The following is a 23,594-nucleotide window of genomic DNA, read 5'->3' on the forward strand; positions in this document are numbered from 1 at the left end:
AAGTCATAAAATAACAATAACAGTCTTGAAGCCTGGGGTTATTTATATGAAGGGATCCGGAGGGCAGAGTGGCTGCAGCCTGCCAAGTCAAGGGATGGGTAGGAGTCTGTGCCTGAGGGAGAGGGTGGCATGGTGGGGGAACTGGGGGTGGGTGGCAGGGTGGGGGAGGGGGGCACTGGGGAGTGGAGGGGCAGGGTGGGGGCACTGGGGAGTGGAGGGGCAGTGTGGGGGCACTGGGGGGGTGAGATAGACTTTCAGAAGAGTGTCGGCCCATTGGTCTGGGTTGGTCTCCAAGTCCATAAAGAGTTAGGCAGGATAGTGCTGAGGCATCACTGGACAGCATTAAAACAACCATCTGTCCAGGGCTGCGTTACAGCCACCCACCGCAGCCCACCTCTCTGCCACTGCAGTCTCACGTTCTGTACCACTACTGCCCTGTTGGCCGGATTAACTCATAGGTGAGCCTCTCTGTTCTGCCTGATCCTCTCTGTTCTGCCTGATCCTCTCTGGTCTGCCTGATCCTCTCTCTTCTGCCTGATCCTCTCTGGTCTGTCTGATCCTCTCTGGTCTGTCTGATCCTCTCTTGTCTGCCTGATCCTCTCTGTTCTGTCTGATCCTCTCTGGTCTGCCTGATCCTCTCTGGTCTGCCTGATCCTCTCTGGTCTGTCTGATCCTCTCTGGTCTGTCTGATCCTCTCTGGTCTGTCTGATCCTCTCTGGTCTGCCTGATCCTCTCTGTTCTGCCTGATCCTCTCTGGTCTGTCTGATCCTCTCTGGTCTGCCTGATCCTCTCTTGTCTGCCTGATCCTCTCTGGTCTGTCTGATCCTCTCTTGTCTGCCTGATCCTCTCTGGTCTGCCTGATCCTCTCTGGTCTGTCTGATCCTCTCTGGTCTGCCTGATCCTCTCTGGTCTGTCTGATCATCTCTGTTCTGTCTGAACCTGTCTGGTCTGTCTGATCCTCTCTGATCTGCCTGATCCTGCCTGATCCTCTCTGATCTGCCTGATCCTGCCTGATCCTCTCTGGTCTGCCTGATCCTCTCTGTTCTGTCTGATAATCTCTGTTCTGTCTGATCCTGTCTGGTCTGTCTGATCCTCTCTGTTCTGTCTGATCCTGTCTGATCCTCTCTGTTCTGTCTGATCCTCTCTGTTCTGTCTGATCCTCTCTGGTCTGTCTGATCCTCTCTGTTCTGTCTGATCCTCTCTGTTCTGTCTGATCCTCTCTGGTCTGCCTGATCCTCTCTGGTCTGCCTGATCCTCTCTGGTCTGTCTGTTCTGTCTGATCCTCTCTGTTCTGTCTGATCCTCTCTGTTCTGTCTGGTCATCTCTGTTCTGTCTGATCCTCTCTGTTCTGTCTGATCCTCTCCGGTCTGTCTGATCCTCCCTGTTCTGTTTAATCCTCTCTGGTCTGTCTGATCCTCTCTGGTCTGTCTGATCCTCTCTGTTCTGTGTGTGTGTGTTGTCTTTCCCCTGTCCTAGTTCAACTATGGTACGCTGAACGTGTGAACCATAAATGTCTATCATTAATTAACTCATAGCTGAGCCCCTCTCTGTGTGTGTGTTTGAGATGAGTTTGTGTCCTTGTCTTAGTTGAGCTATAGTACCACTGGAAGTGGGAACACTAGCATTGCTCTGGTCTGGAACACCTGTTTTCTGTGTTTGGTGGTTTTGGTCATGATGATGTGATAACATGAGGAATGAGCCGTGGTCACCTGAACTAATGGAGTCCTGGGTTTCTGTGTTTGGTCATGACGAGGTGATAACATGAGGAATGAGCCGTGGTCACCTGAACTAATGGAGTCCTGGGTTTGGTCATGACGAGGTGATAACATGAGGAATGAGCCGTGGTCACCTGAACTAATGGAGTCCTGGGTTTCTGTGTTTGGTCATGATGAGGTGATAACATGAGGAATGAGCCGTGGTCACCTGAACTAATGGAGTCCTGGGTTTCTGTGTTTGGTCATGATGAGGTGATAACATGAGGAATGAGCCGTGGTCACCTGAACTAATGGAGTCCTGGGTTTCTGTGTTTGGTCATGATGAGGTGATAACATGAGGAATGAGCCGTGGTCACCTGAACTAATGGAGTCCTGGGTTTGGTCATGACGAGGTGATAACATGAGGAATGAGCCGTGGTCACCTGAAATAATGGAGTCCTGGGTTTCTGTGTTTGGTCATGATGAGGTGATAACATGAGGAATGAGCTGTGGTCACCTGAACTAATGGAGTCCTGTGTTTGGTCATGATGAGGTGATAACATGAGGACTGAGCCGTGGTCACCTGAACTAATGGAGTCCTGTGTTTGGTCATGATGAGGTGATAACATGAGGACTGAGCCGTGGTCACCTGAACTAATGGAGTCCTGGGTTTCTGTGTTTGGTCATGATGATGTGATAACATGAGGAATGAGCTGTGGTCACCTGAACTAATGGAGTCCTGGGTTTCTGTGTTTGGTCATGATGAGGTGATAACATGAGGACTGAGCCGTGGTCACCTGAACTAATGGAGTCCTGTGTTTGGTCATGATGAGGTGATAACATGAGGACTGAGCCGTGGTCACCTGAACTAATGGAGTCCTGGGTTTCTGTGTTTGGTCATGATGAGGTGATAACATGAGGACTGAGCCGTGGTCACCTGAACTAATGGAGTCCTGGGTTTCTGTGTTTGGTCATGACGAGGTGATAACATGAGGAATGAGCCGTGGTCACCTGAACTAATGGAGTCCTGTGTTTGGTCATGATGAGGTGATAACATGAGGAATGAGCCGTGGTCACCTGAACTAATGGAGTCCTGGGTTTCTGTGTTTGGTCATGATGAGGTGATAACATGAGGAATGAGCCGTGGTCACCTGAACTAATGGAGTCCTGGGTTTCTGTATTTGGTCATGATGAGGTGATAACATGAGGACTGAGCCATGGTCACCTGAACTAATGGAGTCCTAGGTTTGGTCATGACGAGGTGATAACATGAGGAATGAGCCGTGGTCACCTGAACTAATGGAGTCCTGGGTTTCTGTGTTTGGTCATGATGAGGTGATAACATGAGGAATGAGCCGTGGTCACCTGAACTAATGGAGTCCTGGGTTTCTGTGTTTGGTCATGATGAGGTGATAACATGAGGAATGAGCCGTGGTCACCTGAACTAATGGAGTCCTGGGTTTCTGTGTTTGGTCATGACGAGGTGATAACATGAGGAATGAGCCGTGGTCACCTGAACTAATGGAGTCCTGGGTTTCTGTGTTTGGTCATGACGAGGTGATAACATGAGGAATGAGCCGTGGTCACCTGAACTAATGGAGTCCTGGGTTTCTGTGTTTGGTCATGATGAGGTGATAACATGAGGACTGAGCTGTGGTCACCTGAACTAATGGAGTCCTGGGTTTGGTCATGATGAGGTGATAACATGAGGAATGAGCCGTGGTCACCTGAACTAATGGAGTCCTGGGTTTGGTCATGATGAGGTGATAACATGAGGAATGAGCCGTGGTCACCTGAACTAATGGAGTCCTGGGTTTCTGTGTTTGGTCATGATGAGGTGATAACATGAGGAATGAGCCGTGGTCACCTGAACTAATGGAGTCCTGTGTTTGGTCATGATGAGGTGATAACATGAGGAATGAGCCGTGGTCACCTGAACTAATGGAGTCCTGGGTTTCTGTCAGTTGTTGCTGTTAGAGCTTCTGTTAGTAGCATAATGGAGTCCTGGGTTTCTGTCAGTTGTTGCTGTTAGAGCTACTGTTAGTAGCATAATGGACGCTTGACGAGAAAAAATCTCCATTTAATTGTTAAATACCAAAACGATTCCTTCATCAAGGTATTTTCCACTCTCTACCTCATAATGTATCTGATTGGTTAATTGGTTAACTGTGTGTTGGGGAATGTTGATATTCATGTGTGAAGTGTATGAATCCAACAAGAGATCAGACAACGTCTGTCATAATACAATGCATTCATTCATTGTCAGAAAGGGTTTGGGTCTGAAGTCCACAGTGTCTTGTGTATCCTCGTGTACGTGAAGCAGGATGTGGACCCATGCATTATTAAAGGTTATAGGCATTTCAAAGACACGCCATCTTTTGTGATTAATAATGACAATGATGGATGGGAACCTCTCAGACATTTACATATCCTCTTAGTGTTTACAATTATATCTGAGATGTCACAGTGAACCAAATTCCCCAAATGTCAAAAGTCAATTAGGAAAAAGCATTTCAATGTGAGCACATTTTCTGATCATAACGACAAATCAATGTACTAATTACAGATGATACAGACAGCCTATCCCTGAATCAGACTAGATCCATATTAATGACAGACAGCCTATCCCTGAAACAGACTAGATCCATAATAATGACAGACAGCCTATCCCTGAATCAGACTAGATCCATAATAATGACAGACAGCCTATCCCTGAAACAGACTAGATCCATAATAATGACAGACAGCCTATCCCTGAATCAGACTAGATCCATATTAATAACAGACAGCCTATCCCTGAATCAGACTAGATCCATATTAATGACAGACGATACAGACAGCGTATCCCTGAATCAGACTAGATCCATATTAATGACAGATGATACAGACAGCCTATCCCTGAATCAGACTAGATCCATATTAATGACAGATGATACAGACAGCCTATCCCTGAATCAGAGTAGATCCATATTAATGACAGATGATACAGACAGCGTATCCCTGAATCAGACTAGATCCATATTAATGACAGATGATACAGACAGCCTATCCCTGAATCAGAGTAGATCCATATTAATGACAGATGATACAGACAGCGTATCCCTGAATCAGAGTAGATCCATAATAATGACAGATGATACAGACAGCCTATCCCTGAATCAGATTAGATCCATATTAATGACAGATGATACAGACAGCGTATCCCTGAATCAGACTAGATCCATATTAATGACAGATGATACAGACAGCCTATCCCTGAATCAGAGTAGATCCATATTAATGACAGATGATACAGACAGCCTATCCCTGAATCAGATTAGATCCATATTAATGACAGATGATACAGACAGCCTATCCCTGAATCAGAGTAGATCCATATTAATGACAGATTATACAGACAGCGTACCCCTGAATCAGAGTAGATTCATATTAATGACAGATGATACAGACAGCGTACCCCTGAATCAGAGTAGATTCATGGGATAGTTTTCCTTTAGGTTGGTTTATCTCACTGAGGTGACACCAGATGTCCTGCAGACATGATTCATTTACAATCTGAGGATGCTACCATCCCACCTGCCTCTGGCCCCGTCCACCAACTGGGGCCAAAGACCTCATCAACACCGACACTCAAGCCTATAAAGTTATACCCCAGGGGGTGCGTTTTAAATATGGGCCCTGTAAGACATATTGTCTGTGTTGATATGTTTGATTAGAAAATAGATTGTGGTTCACTAACATACGTAGGCTATCTGTGGTTCACTAGCATACGGAGGCTATCTGTGGTTCACTAGCATACGTAGGCTATCTGTGGTTCACTAACATATGTAGGTTATCTGTGGTTCACTAGCATACGTAGGCTGTCTGTGGTTCACTAACATACGTAGGCTATCTGTGGTTCACTAACATACGGAGGCTATCTGTGGTTCACTAACATACGTAGGCTATCTGTGGTTCACTAGCATACGTAGGCTATCTGTGGTTCACTAACATACGTAGGCTATCTGTGGTTCACTAACATACATAGGCTATCTGTGGTTCACTAACATACGTAGGCTGTCTGTGGTTCACTAACATACGTAGGCTATCTGTGGTTCACTAGCATACGTAGGCTATCTGTGGTTCACTAACATACGTAGGCTATCTGTGGTTCACTAACATACGTAGGCTATCTGTGGTTCACTAACATACGTAGGCTATCTGTGGTTCACTAACATACGTAGGCTATCTGTGGTTCACTAACATACGTAGGCTATCTGTGGTTCACTAACATACGTAGGCTATCTGTGGTTCACTAACATACGTAGGCTATCTGTGGTTCACTAGCATACGTAGGCTATCTGTGGTTCACTAACATACGTAGGCTATCTGTGGTTCACTAACATACGTAGGCTATCTGTGGTTCACTAACATACGTAGGCTATCTGTGGTTCACTAGCATACGTAGGCTATCTGTGGTTCACTAACATACGTAGGCTATCTGTGGTTCACTAACATATGTAGGCTATCTGTGGTTCACTAACATACGTAGGCTATCTGTGGTTCACTAACATACGTAGGCTATCTGTGGTTCACTAACATACGTAGGCTATCTGTGGTTCACTAACATACGTAGGCTATCTGTGGTTCACTAACATACGTAGGCTATCTGTGATTCACTAACATACGTAGGCTATCTGTGGTTCACTAGCATACGTAGGCTATCTGTGGTTCACTAGCATACGTAGGCTATCTGTGGTTCACTAGCATACGTAGGCTATCTGTGGTTCACTAACATACGTAGGCTATCTGTGGTTCACTAACATACGTAGGCTATCTGTGGTTCACTAACATACGTAGGCTATCTGTGGTTCACTAGCATACGTAGGCTATCTGTGGTTCACTAACATACGTAGGCTATCTGTGGTTCACTAACATACGTAGGCTATCTGTGGTTCACTAACATACTTAGGCTATCTGTGGTTCACTAACATACGTAGGCTATCTGTGGTTCACTAACATACGTAGGCTATCTGTGGTTCACTAACATACGTAGGCTATCTGTGGTTCACTAACATACGTAGGCTATCTGTGGTTCACTAACATACGTAGGTTATCTGTGGTTCACTAACATACGTAGGCTATCTGTGGTTCACTAACATATGTAGGTTATCTGTGGTTCACTAGCATACGTAGGCTATCTGTGATTCACTAACATACGTAGGTTATCTGTGGTTCACTAACATACGTAGGCTATCTGTGGTTCACTAACATATGTAGGTTATCTGTGGTTCACTAGCATACGTAGGCTATCTGTGATTCACTAACATACGTAGGCTATCTGTGGTTCACTAACATACGTAGGCTATCTGTGGTTCACTAACATACGTAGGCTATCTGTGGTTCACTAACATACGTAGGCTATCTGTGGTTCACTAACATACGTAGGCTATCTGTGGTTCACTAACATACGTAGGCTATCTGTGGTTCACTAGCATACGTAGGCTATCTGTGATTCACTAACATACGTAGGCTGTCTGTGGTTCACTAACATACGTAGGCTATCTGTAGTTCACTAACATATGTAGGTTATCTGTGGTTCACTAGCATACGTAGGCTATCTGTGGTTCACTAACATACGTAGGCTATCTGTGGTTCACTAACATACGTAGGCTATCTGTGGTTCACTAACATACGTAGGCTATCTGTGGTTCACTAACATATGTAGGCTATCTGTGGTTCACTAGCATACGTAGGCTATCTGTGGTTCACTAACATACGTAGGCTATCTGTGGTTCACTAGCATACGTAGGCTATCTGTGGTTCACTAACATATGTAGGCTATCTGTGGTTCACTAGCATACGTAGGCTATCTGTGGTTCACTAGCATACGTAGGCTATCTGTGGTTCACTAGCATACGTAGGCTATCTGTGGTTCACTAACATATGTAGGCTATCTGTGGTTCTGGCTTCATATCCCTGGTGTTTCACTATACATTTTTTAAAAGTCATATCTATTGTTTAGTGATCTATTTAAATGACATGTATTTTCTATTTTATTCTTATGATCACAAAACAGTGACAACGTGACAGCCTGTCGGGTCTGTAGAGTAATACTCGGTAATACTCAGTAATACTTGGCAAAACTTGGTAATACTCCGTGATACTCGGTAATACTCAGTAATACGCAGTAATACTCGGCAAAACTCGGTAATACTCGGTAATAGTTGGTAATAGTCAATAATACTCGGTAATAGTCAGTAATAATCAGTAATACTCAGTTATAGTAGGTAATAGTCAGTAATACTCAGTTATAGTAGGTAATAGTCAGTAATACTCAGTAATACTCAGTAATAGTCAGTTATAGTAGGTAATAGTCAGTAATAGTCAGTTATAGTCAGTAATAGTCAGTAATACTCAGTAATACTCAGTAATAGTCAGTTATAGTCAGTAATACTCAGTAATAGTCAGTAATACTCAGTAATACTCAGTAATAGTCAGTAATACTCAGTAATACTCAGTAATACTCAGTAATAGTCAGTAATACTCAGTTATAGTAGGTAATAGTCAGTAATACTCAGTAATACTCAGTAATAGTCAGTTATAGTAGGTAATAGTCAGTAATACTCAGTAATACTCAGTAATAGTCAGTAATAGTCAGTAATAGTCAGTTATAGTCAGTAATAGTCAGTAATACTCAGTAATAGTCAGTAATAGTCAGTAATACTCAGTAATACTCAGCAATAGTCAGTAATATTCAGTAATAGTCAGTAATACTCAGTTATAGTAGGTAATAGTCAGTAATACTCAGTAATACTCAGTATTAGTCAGTTATAGTAGGTAATAGTCAGTAATAGTCAGTAATACTCAGTAATAGTCAGTAATAGTCAGTAATAGTCAGTAATAGTCAGTTATAGTCAGTAATAGTCAGTAATACTCAGTAATAGTCAGTTATAGTCAGTAATACTCAGTAATACTCAGTAATAGTCAGTAATAGTCAGTAATACTCAGTAATACTCAGTAATAGTCAGTAATACTCAGTAATAGTCAGTAATACTCAGTAATACTCAGTAATACTCAGTAATACTCAGTAATACTCAGTAATACTCAGTAATAGTCAGTAATACTCAGTAATAGTCAGTAATACTCAGTAATAGTCAGTAATACACAGTAATAGTCAGTAATAGTCAGTAATAGTCAGTTATAGTAGGTAATAGTCAGTAATACTCAGTAATACTCAGTAATAGTCAGTTATAGTAGGTAATACTCAGTAATAGTCAGTTATAGTAGGTAATACTCAGTGATACTCAGTAATACTCAGTAATAGTCAGTAATAGTCGGTAATAATCAGTAATAGTCAGTAATAGTCGGTAATAATCAGTAATAGTCAGTAATAGTCAATAATAGTCGGTAATAGTCAGTAATAGTCAGTAATAGTCAGTTATAGTCAGTAATAGTCAGTAATAGTCAGTAATAGTCAGTAATAATCAGTAATAGCCAGTAATAGTCAGTAATAGTCAGTAATAGTCGGTAATAATCAGTAATAGTCAGCAATAGTCAGTGATACTCAGTGATACTCAGTAATACTCAGTAATAGTCAGTAATAGTCGGTAATAATCAGTAATAGTCAGTAATAGTCGGTAATAGTCGGTAATAATCAGTAATAGTCAGTAATAGTCAGTAATAGTCGGTAATAGTCAGTAATAGTCAGTAATAGTCAGTTATAGTCAGTAATAGTCAGTAATAGTCAGTAATAATCAGTAATAGTCAGTAATAGTCAGTAATAGTCAGTAATAGTCGGTAATAATCAGTAATAGTCAGTAATAGTCAGTAATACTCAATAATACTCAGTGATACTCAGTGATACTCTGTGATACTCAGTGATAGTCAGTAATAGTCAGTAATACTCAGTAATAATCCAAGCATTACAGTGAATAGGAACATTAATTTCCTCTTTGAAGTTGAAGACCTTCAGGACAAATCTTAGGCACTTGGGAACGTGTCCTGGCTGAAGGTTGTTTGTTTCTGTCTGTAACAGCCAAGTCGTGGTGAGAACCGCTGATACCTCACACAGTATCAGATCTTAATGTCAGTCAGGAGACGTATAGCTAAACTTAGCCACTAGTCTCATTCCCCGTGTCTCTCAGTGTTTTCATGTATTGTCCACTGTAATGTCAGTTGACAGAAAAATGATAGAAAACATACATGTACAATTCCAATAGAAAATACATGATTTAGTGACGTAACACATTGGCTACTTTACGTCCAACCTTTTTGCTTTATGTTATACTTGATGATGATGATGATGATGATGAAGACTTTGTAACATAGTGGTCGCTGGGGGAGGCATAGACTCTTCCTGGCTGTATCACAACCGGCTGTGATTGGGAGTTTAAAAAACATATATATATATATTTCACTTTTATTTAACCAGGTGCGACAAAAACAACAATCACAGAGTTACACATGGGATAAACAAACGTGCAGTCAATAACACAATAGAAAAATCTATACACAGTTTGTGCAAATGAAGTAAGGAGGTAAGGCAATAAATACGCCAATAGTGGCGAAGTAATTACAATTTAGCAATTTACACTGTAGTGATATATGTACAGATGAGGATGTGCAAGTGGAAATACTGGTGTGCAAAAGAGCAGAAAATAAATATGGGGATGAGGTAGGTAGGTTGGATGGGCTATTTACAGATGGGCTGTGTACAGTAAGCTGCTCTGACAGCTGACGCTTAAAGTTAGTGAGGGAGATATGTCTCCAACTTCAGTGATTTTTGCAATTCGTTCCAGTCATTGGCAGCAGATAACTGTAAGCTGTTTTGCTTGTTGGGTTGATTGATAATCTAGAACTGAATCTAATGTAGTCTAGTGACTCAGTAGATTCACCACAAGCCGTCATGTCATGTCTTTAATAGTTGGCTGTTGATAGATTTTATGGAGGCTGTTTTTAGTACTCTCTCTTATTGTGTAATTGAGATCTGACAGAAATCTCTTCTAGAAGGCTCCAGGCCTGCATCCCAAATGGCACTCTATTCCCTATATAGTGCACAGGCCCTGGTCAAAAGTAGTGCACTGTATAGGGAATAGAATGTCATTGGACTCTGGTAAAAAGTAGTGCACTATATAGGGAATAGGGTGCCATATGGGAGGCAAAAAGGCATATTCTTGGATTTGTTGACTTTTCACAAACTTCTCACCAGGTGGCAGTATGCACACAAAACTGTGGACTGGTGTAGTGTTTTAAACACACCACCACGGGGAGTGAGGGGATTAGACAACAGCCACAACGGCTGCCTTTACACAGGCAGAACAATTCTGAGCTTTTGCCTAACTATTGGCTAAAGAGTTGATCTGATTGGTTTAAAGAGTTGATCTGATTGGTCAAAAGATCAATAAGTGGGGGAAAAAAGGATCAGAATTGGGCTGCATGTGTAAACGCAGCGATAGTAATCTGATCCACCACTCTGGCCGTTTGGAGGAGGAAGTTGTATTATGATCATTTGAGACTAGGACTGGCCACCCCACATAGCCTGGTTCCTCTCTACCCAGTACAGCCAGAAGAGGCCTGGCCACCCCCCATAGCCTGGTTCCTCTCTACCCAGTACAGCCAGAAGAGGCCTGGCCACCCCCCATAGCCTGGTTCCTCTCTACCCAGTACAGCCAGAAGAGGACTGGCCACCCCTCATAGCCTGGTTCCTCTCTAGGTTTCTAATCTCCACCCTGCACAGCCAGAAGAGGACTGGCCACCCCTCATAGCCTGGTTCCTCTCTAGGTTTATAATCTCCACCCTGCACAGCCAGAAGAGGCCTGGCCACCCCACATAGCCTGGTTCCTCTCTAGGTTTCTAATCTCCACCCTGCACAGCCAGAAGAGGACTGGCCACCCCTCATAGCCTGGTTCCTCTCTAGGTTTCTAATCTCCACCCTGCACAGCCAGAAGAGGACTGGCCACCCCTCATAGCCTGGTTCCTCTCTAGGTTTCTAATCTCCACCCGGGACAGCCAGAAGAGGACTGGCCACCCCACATAGCCTGGTTCCTCTCTAGGTTTCTAATCTCCACCCGGGACAGCCAGAAGAGGACTGGCCACCCCACATAGCCTGGTTCCTCTCTAGGTTTCTAATCTCCACCCTGCACAGCCAGAAGAGGACTGGCCACCCCACATAGCCTGGTTCCTCTCTAGGTTTCTAATCTCCACCCTGCACAGCCAGAAGAGGACTGGCCACCCCTCATAGCCTGGTTCCTCTCTAGGTTTCTAATCTCCACCCTGCACAGCCAGAAGAGGACTGGCCACCCCACATAGCCTGGTTCCTCTCTAGGTTTCTAATCTCCACCCTGCACAGCCAGAAGAGGACTGGCCACCCCTCATAGCCTGGTTCCTCTCTAGGTTTCTAATCTCCACCCGGCACAGCCAGAAGAGGACTGGCCACCCCACATAGCCTGGTTCCTCTCTAGGTTTCTAATCTCCACCCTGCACAGCCAGAAGAGGACTGGCCACCCCACATAGCCTGGTTCCTCTCTAGGTTTCTAATCTCCACCCTGCACAGCCAGAAGAGGACTGGCCACCCCACATAGCCTGGTTCCTCTCTAGGTTTCTAATCTCCACCCTGCACAGCCAGAAGAGGCCTGGCCACCCCACATAGCCTGGTTCCTCTCTAGGTTTATAATCTCCACCCTGCACAGCCAGAAGAGGACTGGCCACCCCTCATAGCCTGGTTCCTCTCTAGGTTTATAATCTCCACCCTGCACAGCCAGAAGAGGACTGGCCACCCCACATAGCCTGGTTCCTCTCTAGGTTTCTAATCTCCACCCTGCACAGCCAGAAGAGGCCTGGCCACCCCACATAGCCTGGTTCCTCTCTAGGTTTCTAATCTCCACCCTGCACAGCCAGAAGAGGCCTGGCCACCCCACATAGCCTGGTTCCTCTCTAGGTTTCTAATCTCCACCCTGCACAGCCAGAAGAGGCCTGGCCACCCCACATAGCCTGGTTCCTCTCTAGGTTTCTAATCTCCACCCTGCACAGCCAGAAGAGGCCTGGCCACCCCTCATAGCCTGGTTCCTCTCTAGGTTTATAATCTCCACACTGCACAGCCAGAAGAGGACTGGCCACCCCACATAGCCTGGTTCCTCTCTAGGTTTCTAATCTCCACCCTGCACAGCCAGAAGAGGACTGGCCACCCCACATAGCCTGGTTCCTCTCTAGGTTTCTAATCTCCACCCTGCACAGCCAGAAGAGGACTGGCCACCCCACATAGCCTGGTTCCTCTCTAGGTTTCTAATCTCCACCCTGCACAGCCAGAAGAGGACTGGCCACCCCACATAGCCTGGTTCCTCTCTAGGTTTCTAATCTCCACCCTGCACAGCCAGAAGAGGACTGGCCACCCCACATAGCCTGGTTCCTCTCTAGGTTTCTAATCTCCACCCTGCACAGCCAGAAGAGGACTGGCCACCCCACATAGCCTGGTTCCTCTCTAGGTTTATAATCTCCACCCTGCACAGCCAGAAGAGGCCTGGCCACCCCTCATAGCCTGGTTCCTCTCTAGGTTTCTAATCTCCACCCGGCACAGCCAGAAGAGGACTGGCCACCCCACATAGCCTGGTTCCTCTCTAGGTTTCTAATCTCCACCCTGCACAGCCAGAAGAGGACTGGCCACCCCACATAGCCTGGTTCCTCTAGGTTTCTAATCTCCACCCTGCACAGCCAGAAGAGGACTGGCCACCCCACATAGCCTGGTTCCTCTCTAGGTTTCTAATCTCCACCCTGCACAGCCAGAAGAGGACTGGCCACCCCACATAGCCTGGTTCCTCTCTAGGTTTCTAATCTCCACCCGGCACAGCCAGAAGAGGCCTGGCCACCCCACATAGCCTGGTTCCTCTCTAGGTTTCTAATCTCCACCCGGCACAGCCAGAAGAGGACTGGCCACCCCTCGGAGCCTGGTTCCTCTCTAGGTTTCTAATCTCCACCCTGCACAGCCAGAAGAGGACTGGCCACCCCACATAGCCTGGTTCCTCTCTAGGTTTCTAATCTCCACCCTGCACAGCCAGAAGAGGACTGGCCACCCCACATAGCCTGGTTCCTCTCTAGGTTTCTAATCTCCACCCTGCACAGCCAGAAGAGGACTGGCCACCCCACATAGCCTGGTTCCTCTCTAGGTTTCTAATCTCCACCCGGGACAGCCAGAAGAGGCCTGGCCACCCCACATAGCCTGGTTCCTCTCTAGGTTTATAATCTCCACCCTGCACAGCCAGAAGAGGACTGGCCACCCCACATAGCCTGGTTCCTCTCTAGGTTTCTAATCTCCACCCTGCACAGCCAGAAGAGGCCTGGCCACCCCACATAGCCTGGTTCCTCTCTAGGTTTCTAATCTCCACCCTGCACAGCCAGAAGAGGACTGGCCACCCCTCATAGCCTGGTTCCTCTCTAGGTTTCTAATCTCCACCCTGCACAGCCAGAAGAGGCCTGGCCACCCCACATAGCCTGGTTCCTCTCTAGGTTTCTAATCTCCACCCTGCACAGCCAGAAGAGGACTGGCCACCCCACATAGCCTGGTTCCTCTCTAGGTTTCTAATCTCCACCCTGCACAGCCAGAAGAGGACTGGCCACCCCTCGGAGCCTGGTTCCTCTCTAGGTTTCTAATCTCCACCCTGCACAGCCAGAAGAGGACTGGCCACCCCTCGGAGCCTGGTTCCTCTCTAGGTTTCTAATCTCCACCCTGCACAGCCAGAAGAGGCCTGGCCACCCCACATAGCCTGGTTCCTCTCTAGGTTTCTAATCTCCACCCTGCACAGCCAGAAGAGGACTGGCCACCCCACATAGCCTGGTTCCTCTCTAGGTTTATAATCTCCACCCTGCACAGCCAGAAGAGGACTGGCCACCCCACATAGCCTGGTTCCTCTCTAGGTTTCTAATCTCCACCCTGCACAGCCAGAAGAGGACTGGCCACCCCACATAGCCTGGTTCCTCTCCAGGTTTCTAATCTCCACCCTGCACAGCCAGAAGAGGACTGGCCACCCCACATAGCCTGGTTCCTCTCCAGGTTTCTAATCTCCACCCTGCACAGCCAGAAGAGGACTGGCCACCCCACATAGCCTGGTTCCTCTCTAGGTTTCTAATCTCCACCCTGCACAGCCAGAAGAGGACTGGCCACCCCACATAGCCTGGTTCCTCTCCAGGTTTCTAATCTCCACCCTGCACAGCCAGAAGAGGACTGGCCACCCCACATAGCCTGGTTCCTCTCTAGGTTTCTAATCTCCACCCTGCACAGCCAGAAGAGGACTGGCCACCCCACATAGCCTGGTTCCTCTCTAGGTTTCTAATCTCCACCCGGGACAGCCAGAAGAGGACTGGCCACCCCTCGGAGCCTGGTTCCTCTCTAGGTTTCTAATCTCCACCCTGCACAGCCAGAAGAGGACTGGCCACCCCTCAGAGCCTGGTTCCTCTCTAGGTTTCTTCCTAGGTTTTGGGCCTTTCTAGGGAGTTTTTCCTAGCCACCGTGCTTCTACACCTGCATTGCTTGCTGTTTGGGGTTTTAGGCTTTGGTTTCTGTACAGCACTTTGAGATATCAGCTGATGTACGAAGGGCTTTATAAATCCATTTGATTTGCTGATTTGGTTGTTAAGTAAAGGAACAAGGAACGTGACAGGGGATCTTTCTTGGAACTGGCTTGTGTGTGTCATGGCTGCCGTACAACTTTGTCTCGTTTTTCATTGGATGGAATTCACTGTTAAAAAACCAGCAGAATATAATTTAACTGTAGTGTTTTCACTTCTTCCTCAGAACGGTGAAAAGACCAAACAGACATCATGTCTGAGTGAGTAAAAGTGGATTTCAACATTAGGAAAAAGTTTACAGAATATTTTTTTGCATATATCCAGAATTGTATTTATTTCACAAAATGCAACAAAATGATCATACCTGTTCCTGAACAACAAGAGAATGACATGTATTGTACTCACTCTTTCTGACAGGAAAAAGATGTCATCGAGCCGCAAGCATCATCTGAAGGTAACCAACGGCAACTTCCATGACCTCTTTATGACCTCTCGAAGATTCTATCCAGTTATTGACTCAACAGAGATCTTATATAAACAGCTTAGTGATCTCTTACCTCTTAAACATTATGACAAAAATACCACTTGTGATTTGCACGATTTTTTTCACAAACAATCCAACCACTTTTTGATAACAAATGTTATATTAACAAATCAAAAATATAAAAGACAATCACTGCTTTGAGGCCTTTCCCTTAGTAAGACTTGACTATTTTAAAAACAAAAAAAACTACATTTTAAGTGAGAATAAGCATTGGTCTGAAGCTGAAAAACAGTGATTCACATGAGCACCGCAATGCCTATTCCACCCATGTTCTACCAAGGTTTTCCAGCCCACAGCTTTGACCTACCACAGTAACTATGTTGGTATGGTACTTCCAGCTGTGTGTAGGCAGGTTTCTTAGGATTCAACGCTTCTACCGTAACTAGATCAACACTCCAATTGAAATATAAATGTCATGTAAATGTCTGTAAAATGCTTCAGGTAATTCATCTTTCAAATACGTAAAAAAAAGAAGGTTTCTGTGTTGTTGCCGTCCCCCAGAGCCTGATGCTCCAGATCGCCCAGGAACTGATAGCGGAAGAGGAAGCCCAGTCTTTAGAGGACAGGAAGCAGTACATGAGCGAAAATATCACTCCTCTGCAGCTCACAGGATCCATTGCAGAACTCCAGGTATCACATCGGCTGCGTTGAGACAGGCAGCCCAATTCTCATCATTTTATTCATTAATTGTTCTGTTGACCAATCAGCTCTGGAAAATATTTGATATGAAAAGACCTGCTGTGATTGGTCAATAGACCTATTAGTAGAAAAAAAATATCAGAATTGGGCTGTCTGTGCTAATGCCAGTTGTAGTTGTTATCGTTTCCTTTCACAATATAACAGTACAATTGGATTGCATTTTACACTAGTAATATCCCATTTAACAACAACATTTGTAATGTAACACATTGGCTGTCTGTCTCGTGTTATGAGTCACTGTGATTGTCTCTGAACAGGACCTGTGTAAGAAGATGCACCAGAAGATTGATGTGATAGATGAGGAGAGATACGACCTGGGCAGCAAAGTTGGCAAAAGTGACAAAGAGGTGGGGTTATATCTGATATACTGGTAAAGAGGTGGGGTTATATCTGATATACTGGTAAAGAGGTTTGGTTATATCTGATCTGTAATGATAAAGAGGTGGGGTTATATCTGATCTGTAATGATAAAGAGGTGGGGTTATATCTGATCTGTAATGATAAAGAGGTGGGGTTATATCTGATCTGTAATGATAAAGAGGTGGGGTTATATCTGATCTGTAATGATAAAGAGGTGGGGTTATATCTGATATACTGGTAAAGAGGTGGGGTTATATCTGATATACTGGTAAAGAGGTTTGGTTATATCTGATCTGTAATGATAAAGAGGTGGGGTTATATCTGATCTGTAATGATAAAGAGGTGGGGTTATATCTGATATAATGTAATGATAAAGAGGTGGGGTTATATCTGATCTGTAATGATAAAGAGGTGGGGTTATATCTGATATAATGTAATGATAAAGAGGTGGGGTTATATCTGATCTGTAATGATAAAGAGGTGGGGTTATATCTGATATAATGTAATGATAAAGAGGTGGGGTTATATCTGATCTGTAATGATAAAGAGGTGGGGTTATATCTGATATAATGTAATGATAAAGAGGTGGGGTTATATCTGATCTGTAATGATAAAGAGGTGGGGTTATATCTGATCTGTATTGATAAAGAGGTGGGGTTATATCTGATATAATGTAATGATAAAGAGGTGGGGTTATATCTGATCTGTAATGATAAAGAGGTGGGGTTATATCTGATCTGTAATGATAAAGAGGTGGGGTTATATCTGATCTGTAATGATAAAGAGGTGGGGTTATATCTGATCTGTATTGATAAAGAGGTGGGGTTATATCTGATATAATGTAATGATAAAGAGGTGGGGTTATATCTGATCTGTAATGATAAAGAGGTGGGGTTATATCTGATATAATGTAATGATAAAGAGGTGGGGTTATATCTGATCTGTAATGATAAAGAGGTGGGGTTATATCTGATCTGTATTGATAAAGAGGTGGGGTTATATCTGATCTGTAATGATAAAGAGGTGGGGTTATATCTGATCTGTATTGATAAAGAGGTGGGGTTATATCTGATCTGTATTGATAAAGAGGTGGGGTTATATCTGATCTGTAAATGATAAAGAGGTGGGGTTATATCTGATCTGTAATGATAAAGAGGTGGGGTTATATCTGATATAATGTAATGATAAAGAGGTGGGGTTATATCTGATCTGTAATGATAAAGAGGTGGGGTTATATCTGATCTGTAATGATAAAGAGGTGGGGTTATATCTGATATACTGTATTGCTAAAGAGGTGGGGTTATATCTGATCTGTAAATGATAAAGAGGTGGGGTTATATCTGATCTGTAATGATAAAGAGGTGGGGTTATATCTGATCTGTAATGATAAAGAGGTGGGGTTATATCTGATCTGTATTGATAAAGAGGTGGGGTTATATCTGATCTGTAATGATAAAGAGGTGGGGTTATATCTGATCTGTAATGATAAAGAGGTGGGGTTATATCTGATCTGTATTGATAAAGAGGTGGGGTTATATCTGATATAATGTAATGATAAAGAGGTGGGGTTATATCTGATCTGTAATGATAAAGAGGTGGGGTTATATCTGATATAATGTAATGATAAAGAGGTGGGGTTATATCTGATCTGTAATGATAAAGAGGTGGGGTTATATCTGATCTGTATTGATAAAGAGGTGGGGTTATATCTGATCTGTAATGATAAAGAGGTGGGGTTATATCTGATCTGTATTGATAAAGAGGTGGGGTTATATCTGATCTGTATTGATAAAGAGGTGGGGTTATATCTGATCTGTAAATGATAAAGAGGTGGGGTTATATCTGATCTGTAATGATAAAGAGGTGGGGTTATATCTGATATAATGTAATGATAAAGAGGTGGGGTTATATCTGATCTGTAATGATAAAGAGGTGGGGTTATATCTGATCTGTAATGATAAAGAGGTGGGGTTATATCTGATATACTGTATTGCTAAAGAGGTGGGGTTATATCTGATCTGTAAATGATAAAGAGGTGGGGTTATATCTGATCTGTAATGATAAAGAGGTGGGGTTATATCTGATCTGTAATGATAAAGAGGTGGGGTTATATCTGATCTGTATTGATAAAGAGGTGGGGTTATATCTGATCTGTAATGATAAAGAGGTGGGGTTATATCTGATCTGTAATGATAAAGAGGTGGGGTTATATCTGATCTGTAATGATAAAGAGGTGGGGTTATATCTGATATACTGGTAAAGAGGTGGGGTTATATCTGATCTGTAATGATAAAGAGGTGGGGTTATATCTGATCTGTAATGATAAAGAGGTGGGGTTATATCTGATATACTGGTAAAGAGGTGGGGTTATATCTGATATACTGGTAAAGAGGTTTGTTTATATCTGATCTGTAATGATAAAGAGGTGGGGTTATATCTGATCTGTAATGATAAAGAGGTGGGGTTATATCTGATCTGTAAATGATAAAGAGGTGGGGTTATATCTGATATAATGTAATGATAAAGAGGTGGGGTTATATCTGATCTGTAATGATAAAGAGGTGGGGTTATATCTGATCTGTAATGATAAAGAGGTGGGGTTATATCTGATATAATGTAATGATAAAGAGGTGGGGTTATATCTGATCTGTAATGATAAAGAGGTGGGGTTATATCTGATATAATGTAATGATAAAGAGGTGGGGTTATATCTGTTCTGTAATGATAAAGAGGTGGGGTTATATCTGATCTGTAATGATAAAGAGGTGGGGTTATATCTGATATACTGTATTGCTAAAGAGGTGGGGTTATATCTGATCTGTAAATGATAAAGAGGTGGGGTTATATCTGATCTGTAATGATAAAGAGGTGGGGTTATATCTGATCTGTATTGATAAAGAGGTGGGGTTATATCTGATCTGTATTGATAAAGAGGTGGGGTTATATCTGATCTGTATTGATAAAGAGGTGGGGTTATATCTGATCTGTATTGATAAAGAGATGGGGTTATATCTGATATAATGTATTGATAAAGAGGTGGGGTTATATCTGATCTGTAATGATAAAGAGGTGGGGTTATATCTGATATACTGGTAAAGAGGTTTGTTTATATCTGATCTGTAATGATAAAGAGGTGGGGTTATATCTGATCTGTAATGATAAAGAGGTGGGGTTATATCTGATCTGTAATGATAAAGAGGTGGGGTTATATCTGATCTGTAATGATAAAGAGGTGGGGTTATAACTGATCTGTAATGATAAAGAGGTGGGGTTATATCTGATCTGTAATGATAAAGAGGTGGGGTTATATCTGATCTGTAATGATAAAGAGGTGGGGTTATATCTGATCTGTAATGATAAAGAGGTGGGGTTATATCTGATCTGTAATGATAAAGAGGTGGGGTTATATCTGATCTGTAATGATAAAGAGGTGGGGTTATATCTGATCTGTAATGATAAAGAGGTGGGGTTATATCTGATCTGTAATGATAAAGAGGTGGGGTTATATCTGATCTGTAATGATAAAGAGGTGGGGTTATATCTGATCTGTAATGATAAAGAGGTGGGGTTATATCTGATCTGTAATGATAAAGAGGTGGGGTTATATCTGATCTGTAATGATAAAGAGGTGGGGTTATATCTGATCTGTAATGATAAAGAGGTGGAGTTATATCTGATCTGTAATGATAAAGAGGTGGGGTTATATCTGATCTGTATTGATAAAGAGGTGGGGTTATATCTGATATAATGTAATGATAAAGAGGTGGGGTTATATCTGATCTGTAATGATAAAGAGGTGGGGTTATATCTGATCTGTATTGATAAAGAGGTGGGGTTATATCTGATATAATGTAATGATAAAGAGGTGGGGTTATATCTGATCTGTAATGATAAAGAGGTGGGGTTATATCTGATATACTGGTAAAGAGGTTTGGTTATATCTGATCTGTAATGATAAAGAGGTGGGGTTATATCTGATATACTGGTAAAGAGGTGGGGTTATATCTGATCTGTAATGATAAAGAGGTGGAGTTATATCTGATCTGTAATGATAAAGAGGTGGGGTTATATCTGATCTGTAATGATAAAGAGGTGGGGTTATATCTGATATGTGGTGTGCGTATAGTGTGTTTAGTCTGTCTCTCTCTCTGTCTCTCTGTCTGTCTCTCTCTCTGTCTCTCTGTCTCTCTGTCTCTATCTCTGTCTCTCTCTCTCTCTCTGTCTCTCTCTCTCTGTCTCTCTCTCTCTCTCTCTCTCTGTCTCTCTCTCTCTCTCTGTCTCTCTCTCTCTCTCTCTCTCTCTCTCTCTCTCTCTGTATCTCTCTCTGTCTCTTTGTCTCTGTCTCTGTCTCTCTCTGTTCAGATTGAGGATCTGCAGATTAAAGTACAGGACCTGAAGGGCAAGTTCAAGAAGCCCGTCCTGAAGAAAGTCCGCATGTCTGCTGATGCTATGCTCCAGGCTCTGCTGGGCTCCAAACACAAGGTGTCCATGGACCTGAGGGCCAACCTGAAGCAAGTCAAGAAGGAGGTCAAGGAAGAGGTAGATTTGCTTACAAATACTATAACTTAATATCAGTTGAGTTCGTTGTATGAGAGTTCAAGAGGATCCCACTGCTGACACCAAATGTTATATTACAAATAATGTGAGTGTAATCTGATACATTAAGAAGTGGTGAAACTACTGCTATAGTGTAAACACTGTATTTCACCGCAGCACTCTAATGTGGATGATTCTGAGTCGTTGTTTTTTTATTTGGGATTAATTGTTGTATTACTCAGATGCACATAGAAACAAACATACATGGATCCAACACAACAAAATGTAGACTAATATATTTGATCTGCTTCTTTTCCCACCTCAGGACAAAGAATCTGTGGGTGACTGGCGTAAGAACATCGAAGACAAATCAGACAGGAAGAAGATGTTTGAGACTACTAAGGAGTAGATGTTACTGGAGATCCAGACAGGAAGTAGTTTGAGACTCATAAGGAGTAGATGTTACTGGAGTTCCAGACAGGGAGATGTTAGAGACTCATAAGGAGTAGATGTTACTGGAGATCCAGACAGGAAGTAGTTTGAGACTCATAAGGAGTAGATGTTACTGGAGTTCCAGACAGGGAGATGTTAGAGACTCATAAGGAGTAGATGTTACTGGAGTTCCAGACAGGGAGATGTTAGAGACAGCTTGAACAACCTTCTGCCTTTGGTTACGAAGTTATCCAGTTTTGACTCGTTTGCGTGTTTGTTTGTTTTTCGTCTCTGGCTAAATTCATCTAAGAGGTAGTTCCATCTCACTAGGACTGTTGTAAACAGGTGTTAATGAATTGTAATGATATCTAAGAGGTAGTTCCATCTCTCTAGGACTGTTGTGGCAGGTGTTAATGAATTGTAATGATATCTAAGAGGTAGTTCCATCTCTCTAGGACTGTTGTAAACAGGTGTTAATGAATTGTAATGCTATCTAAGAGGTAGTTCCATCTCTATAGGACTGTTGTAAACAGGTGTTAATGAATTGTAATGATATCTAAGAGGTAGTTCCATCTCTCTAGGACTGTTGTAAACAGGTGTTAATGAATTGTAATGATATCTAAGAGGTAGTTCCATCTCTCTAGGACTGTTGTAAACAGGTGTTAATGAATTGTAATGCTATCTAAGAGGTAGTTCCATCTCTCTAGGACTGTTGTGGCAGGTGTTAATGAATTGTAATGATATCTAAGAGGTAGTTCCATCTCTCTAGGACTGTTGTAAACAGGTGTTAATGAATTGTAATGATATCTAAGAGGTAGTTCCATCTCTCTAGGACTGTTGTAAACAGGTGTTAATGAATTGTAATGATATCTAAGAGGTAGTTCCATCTCTCTCGGGCTGTTGTAAACAGGTGTTAATGTGTGTAATCAAAACAATCTATAATTTTGTTCCAATTCAATTTCTGAAAATAAATGATTTGCTGAAAAAAAACATGATTTATTTTGTGTATATGGCTTTCTGCTACAAGAGATAATTGAATTTCCCACAGCTGTTATACCATCACCGTACCTATGTTTGCTCTGAAATATGTTGTAGTCAAAGGGAAGCTTTCCATTAGGAATGAGGTGGACATAATCCCAAACCACATTATGGAATTCTGATTTTTGGGGATTCTTTTATTGAATTGATGATGCCAGCATGGAATAGTTTAGAGTTCAGGTGGTAATCTCTGAATAACGGTACCAGATGTTACCAGATGTATAACAGTACCAGATGTTGCCAGATGTATAACAGTACCAGATGTTACCAGATGTATAACAGTACCAGATGTATAACAGTACCAGATGTATAACAGTACCAGATGTTGCCAGATGTATAACAGTACCAGATGTTACCAGATGTATAACAGTACCAGATGTTACCAGATATATAACAGTACCAGATGTTACCAGATGTATAACAGTACCAGATGTTGCCAGATGTATAACAGTACCAGATGTTGCCAGATGTATAACAGTACCAGATGTTGCCAGATGTATAACAGTACCAGATGTTACCAGATGTATAACAGTACCAGATGTTGGCAGATGTACAACAGTACCAGATGTTACCAGATGTATAACAGTACCAGATGTTACCAGATGTATAACAGTACCAGATGTTACCAGATATATAACAGTACCAGATATTACCAGATGTATAACAGTACCAGATGTTGCCAGATGTATAACAGTACCAGATGTTGCCAGATGTATAACAGTACCAGATTTTGCCAGATGTATAACAGTACC

The 23,594-nt window shown here is 42.9% G+C and overlaps 1 protein-coding gene across 1 annotated transcript; it reads left to right on the forward strand.

Annotated features, from left to right (window-relative positions):
• The first annotated feature begins 310 nt into the window (after nt 1-310).
• LOC124024371 (troponin I, fast skeletal muscle-like) lies at nt 311-22,794 on the forward strand. Its single transcript, XM_046338309.1, has 7 exons — nt 311-458; nt 15,460-15,493; nt 15,651-15,687; nt 16,279-16,407; nt 16,734-16,823; nt 21,199-21,375; nt 21,698-22,794. Exons 2-7 carry the CDS (start codon nt 15,486-15,488, stop codon nt 21,779-21,781), a joined length of 525 nt encoding a protein of 174 aa, XP_046194265.1. The 5' UTR covers nt 311-458; nt 15,460-15,485; the 3' UTR covers nt 21,782-22,794.
• Nucleotides 22,795-23,594: the final 800 nt, after the last annotated feature.

This window comes from Oncorhynchus gorbuscha, unplaced genomic scaffold (genome assembly GCF_021184085.1).
Source record: "Oncorhynchus gorbuscha isolate QuinsamMale2020 ecotype Even-year unplaced genomic scaffold, OgorEven_v1.0 Un_scaffold_1842, whole genome shotgun sequence".
Taxonomy (NCBI): domain Eukaryota; kingdom Metazoa; phylum Chordata; class Actinopteri; order Salmoniformes; family Salmonidae; genus Oncorhynchus; species Oncorhynchus gorbuscha.

Bases quoted from the DNA above. Each gene is read 5' to 3' on its own strand.
- LOC124024371 (XM_046338309.1), top strand. The intron at 16,824-21,198 runs GTGGGGTTATAT...CTCTCTGTTCAG, and splicing joins TTGGCAAAAGTGACAAAGAG to ATTGAGGATCTGCAGATTAA. The intron at 21,376-21,697 runs GTAGATTTGCTT...TTCCCACCTCAG, and splicing joins AGAAGGAGGTCAAGGAAGAG to GACAAAGAATCTGTGGGTGA.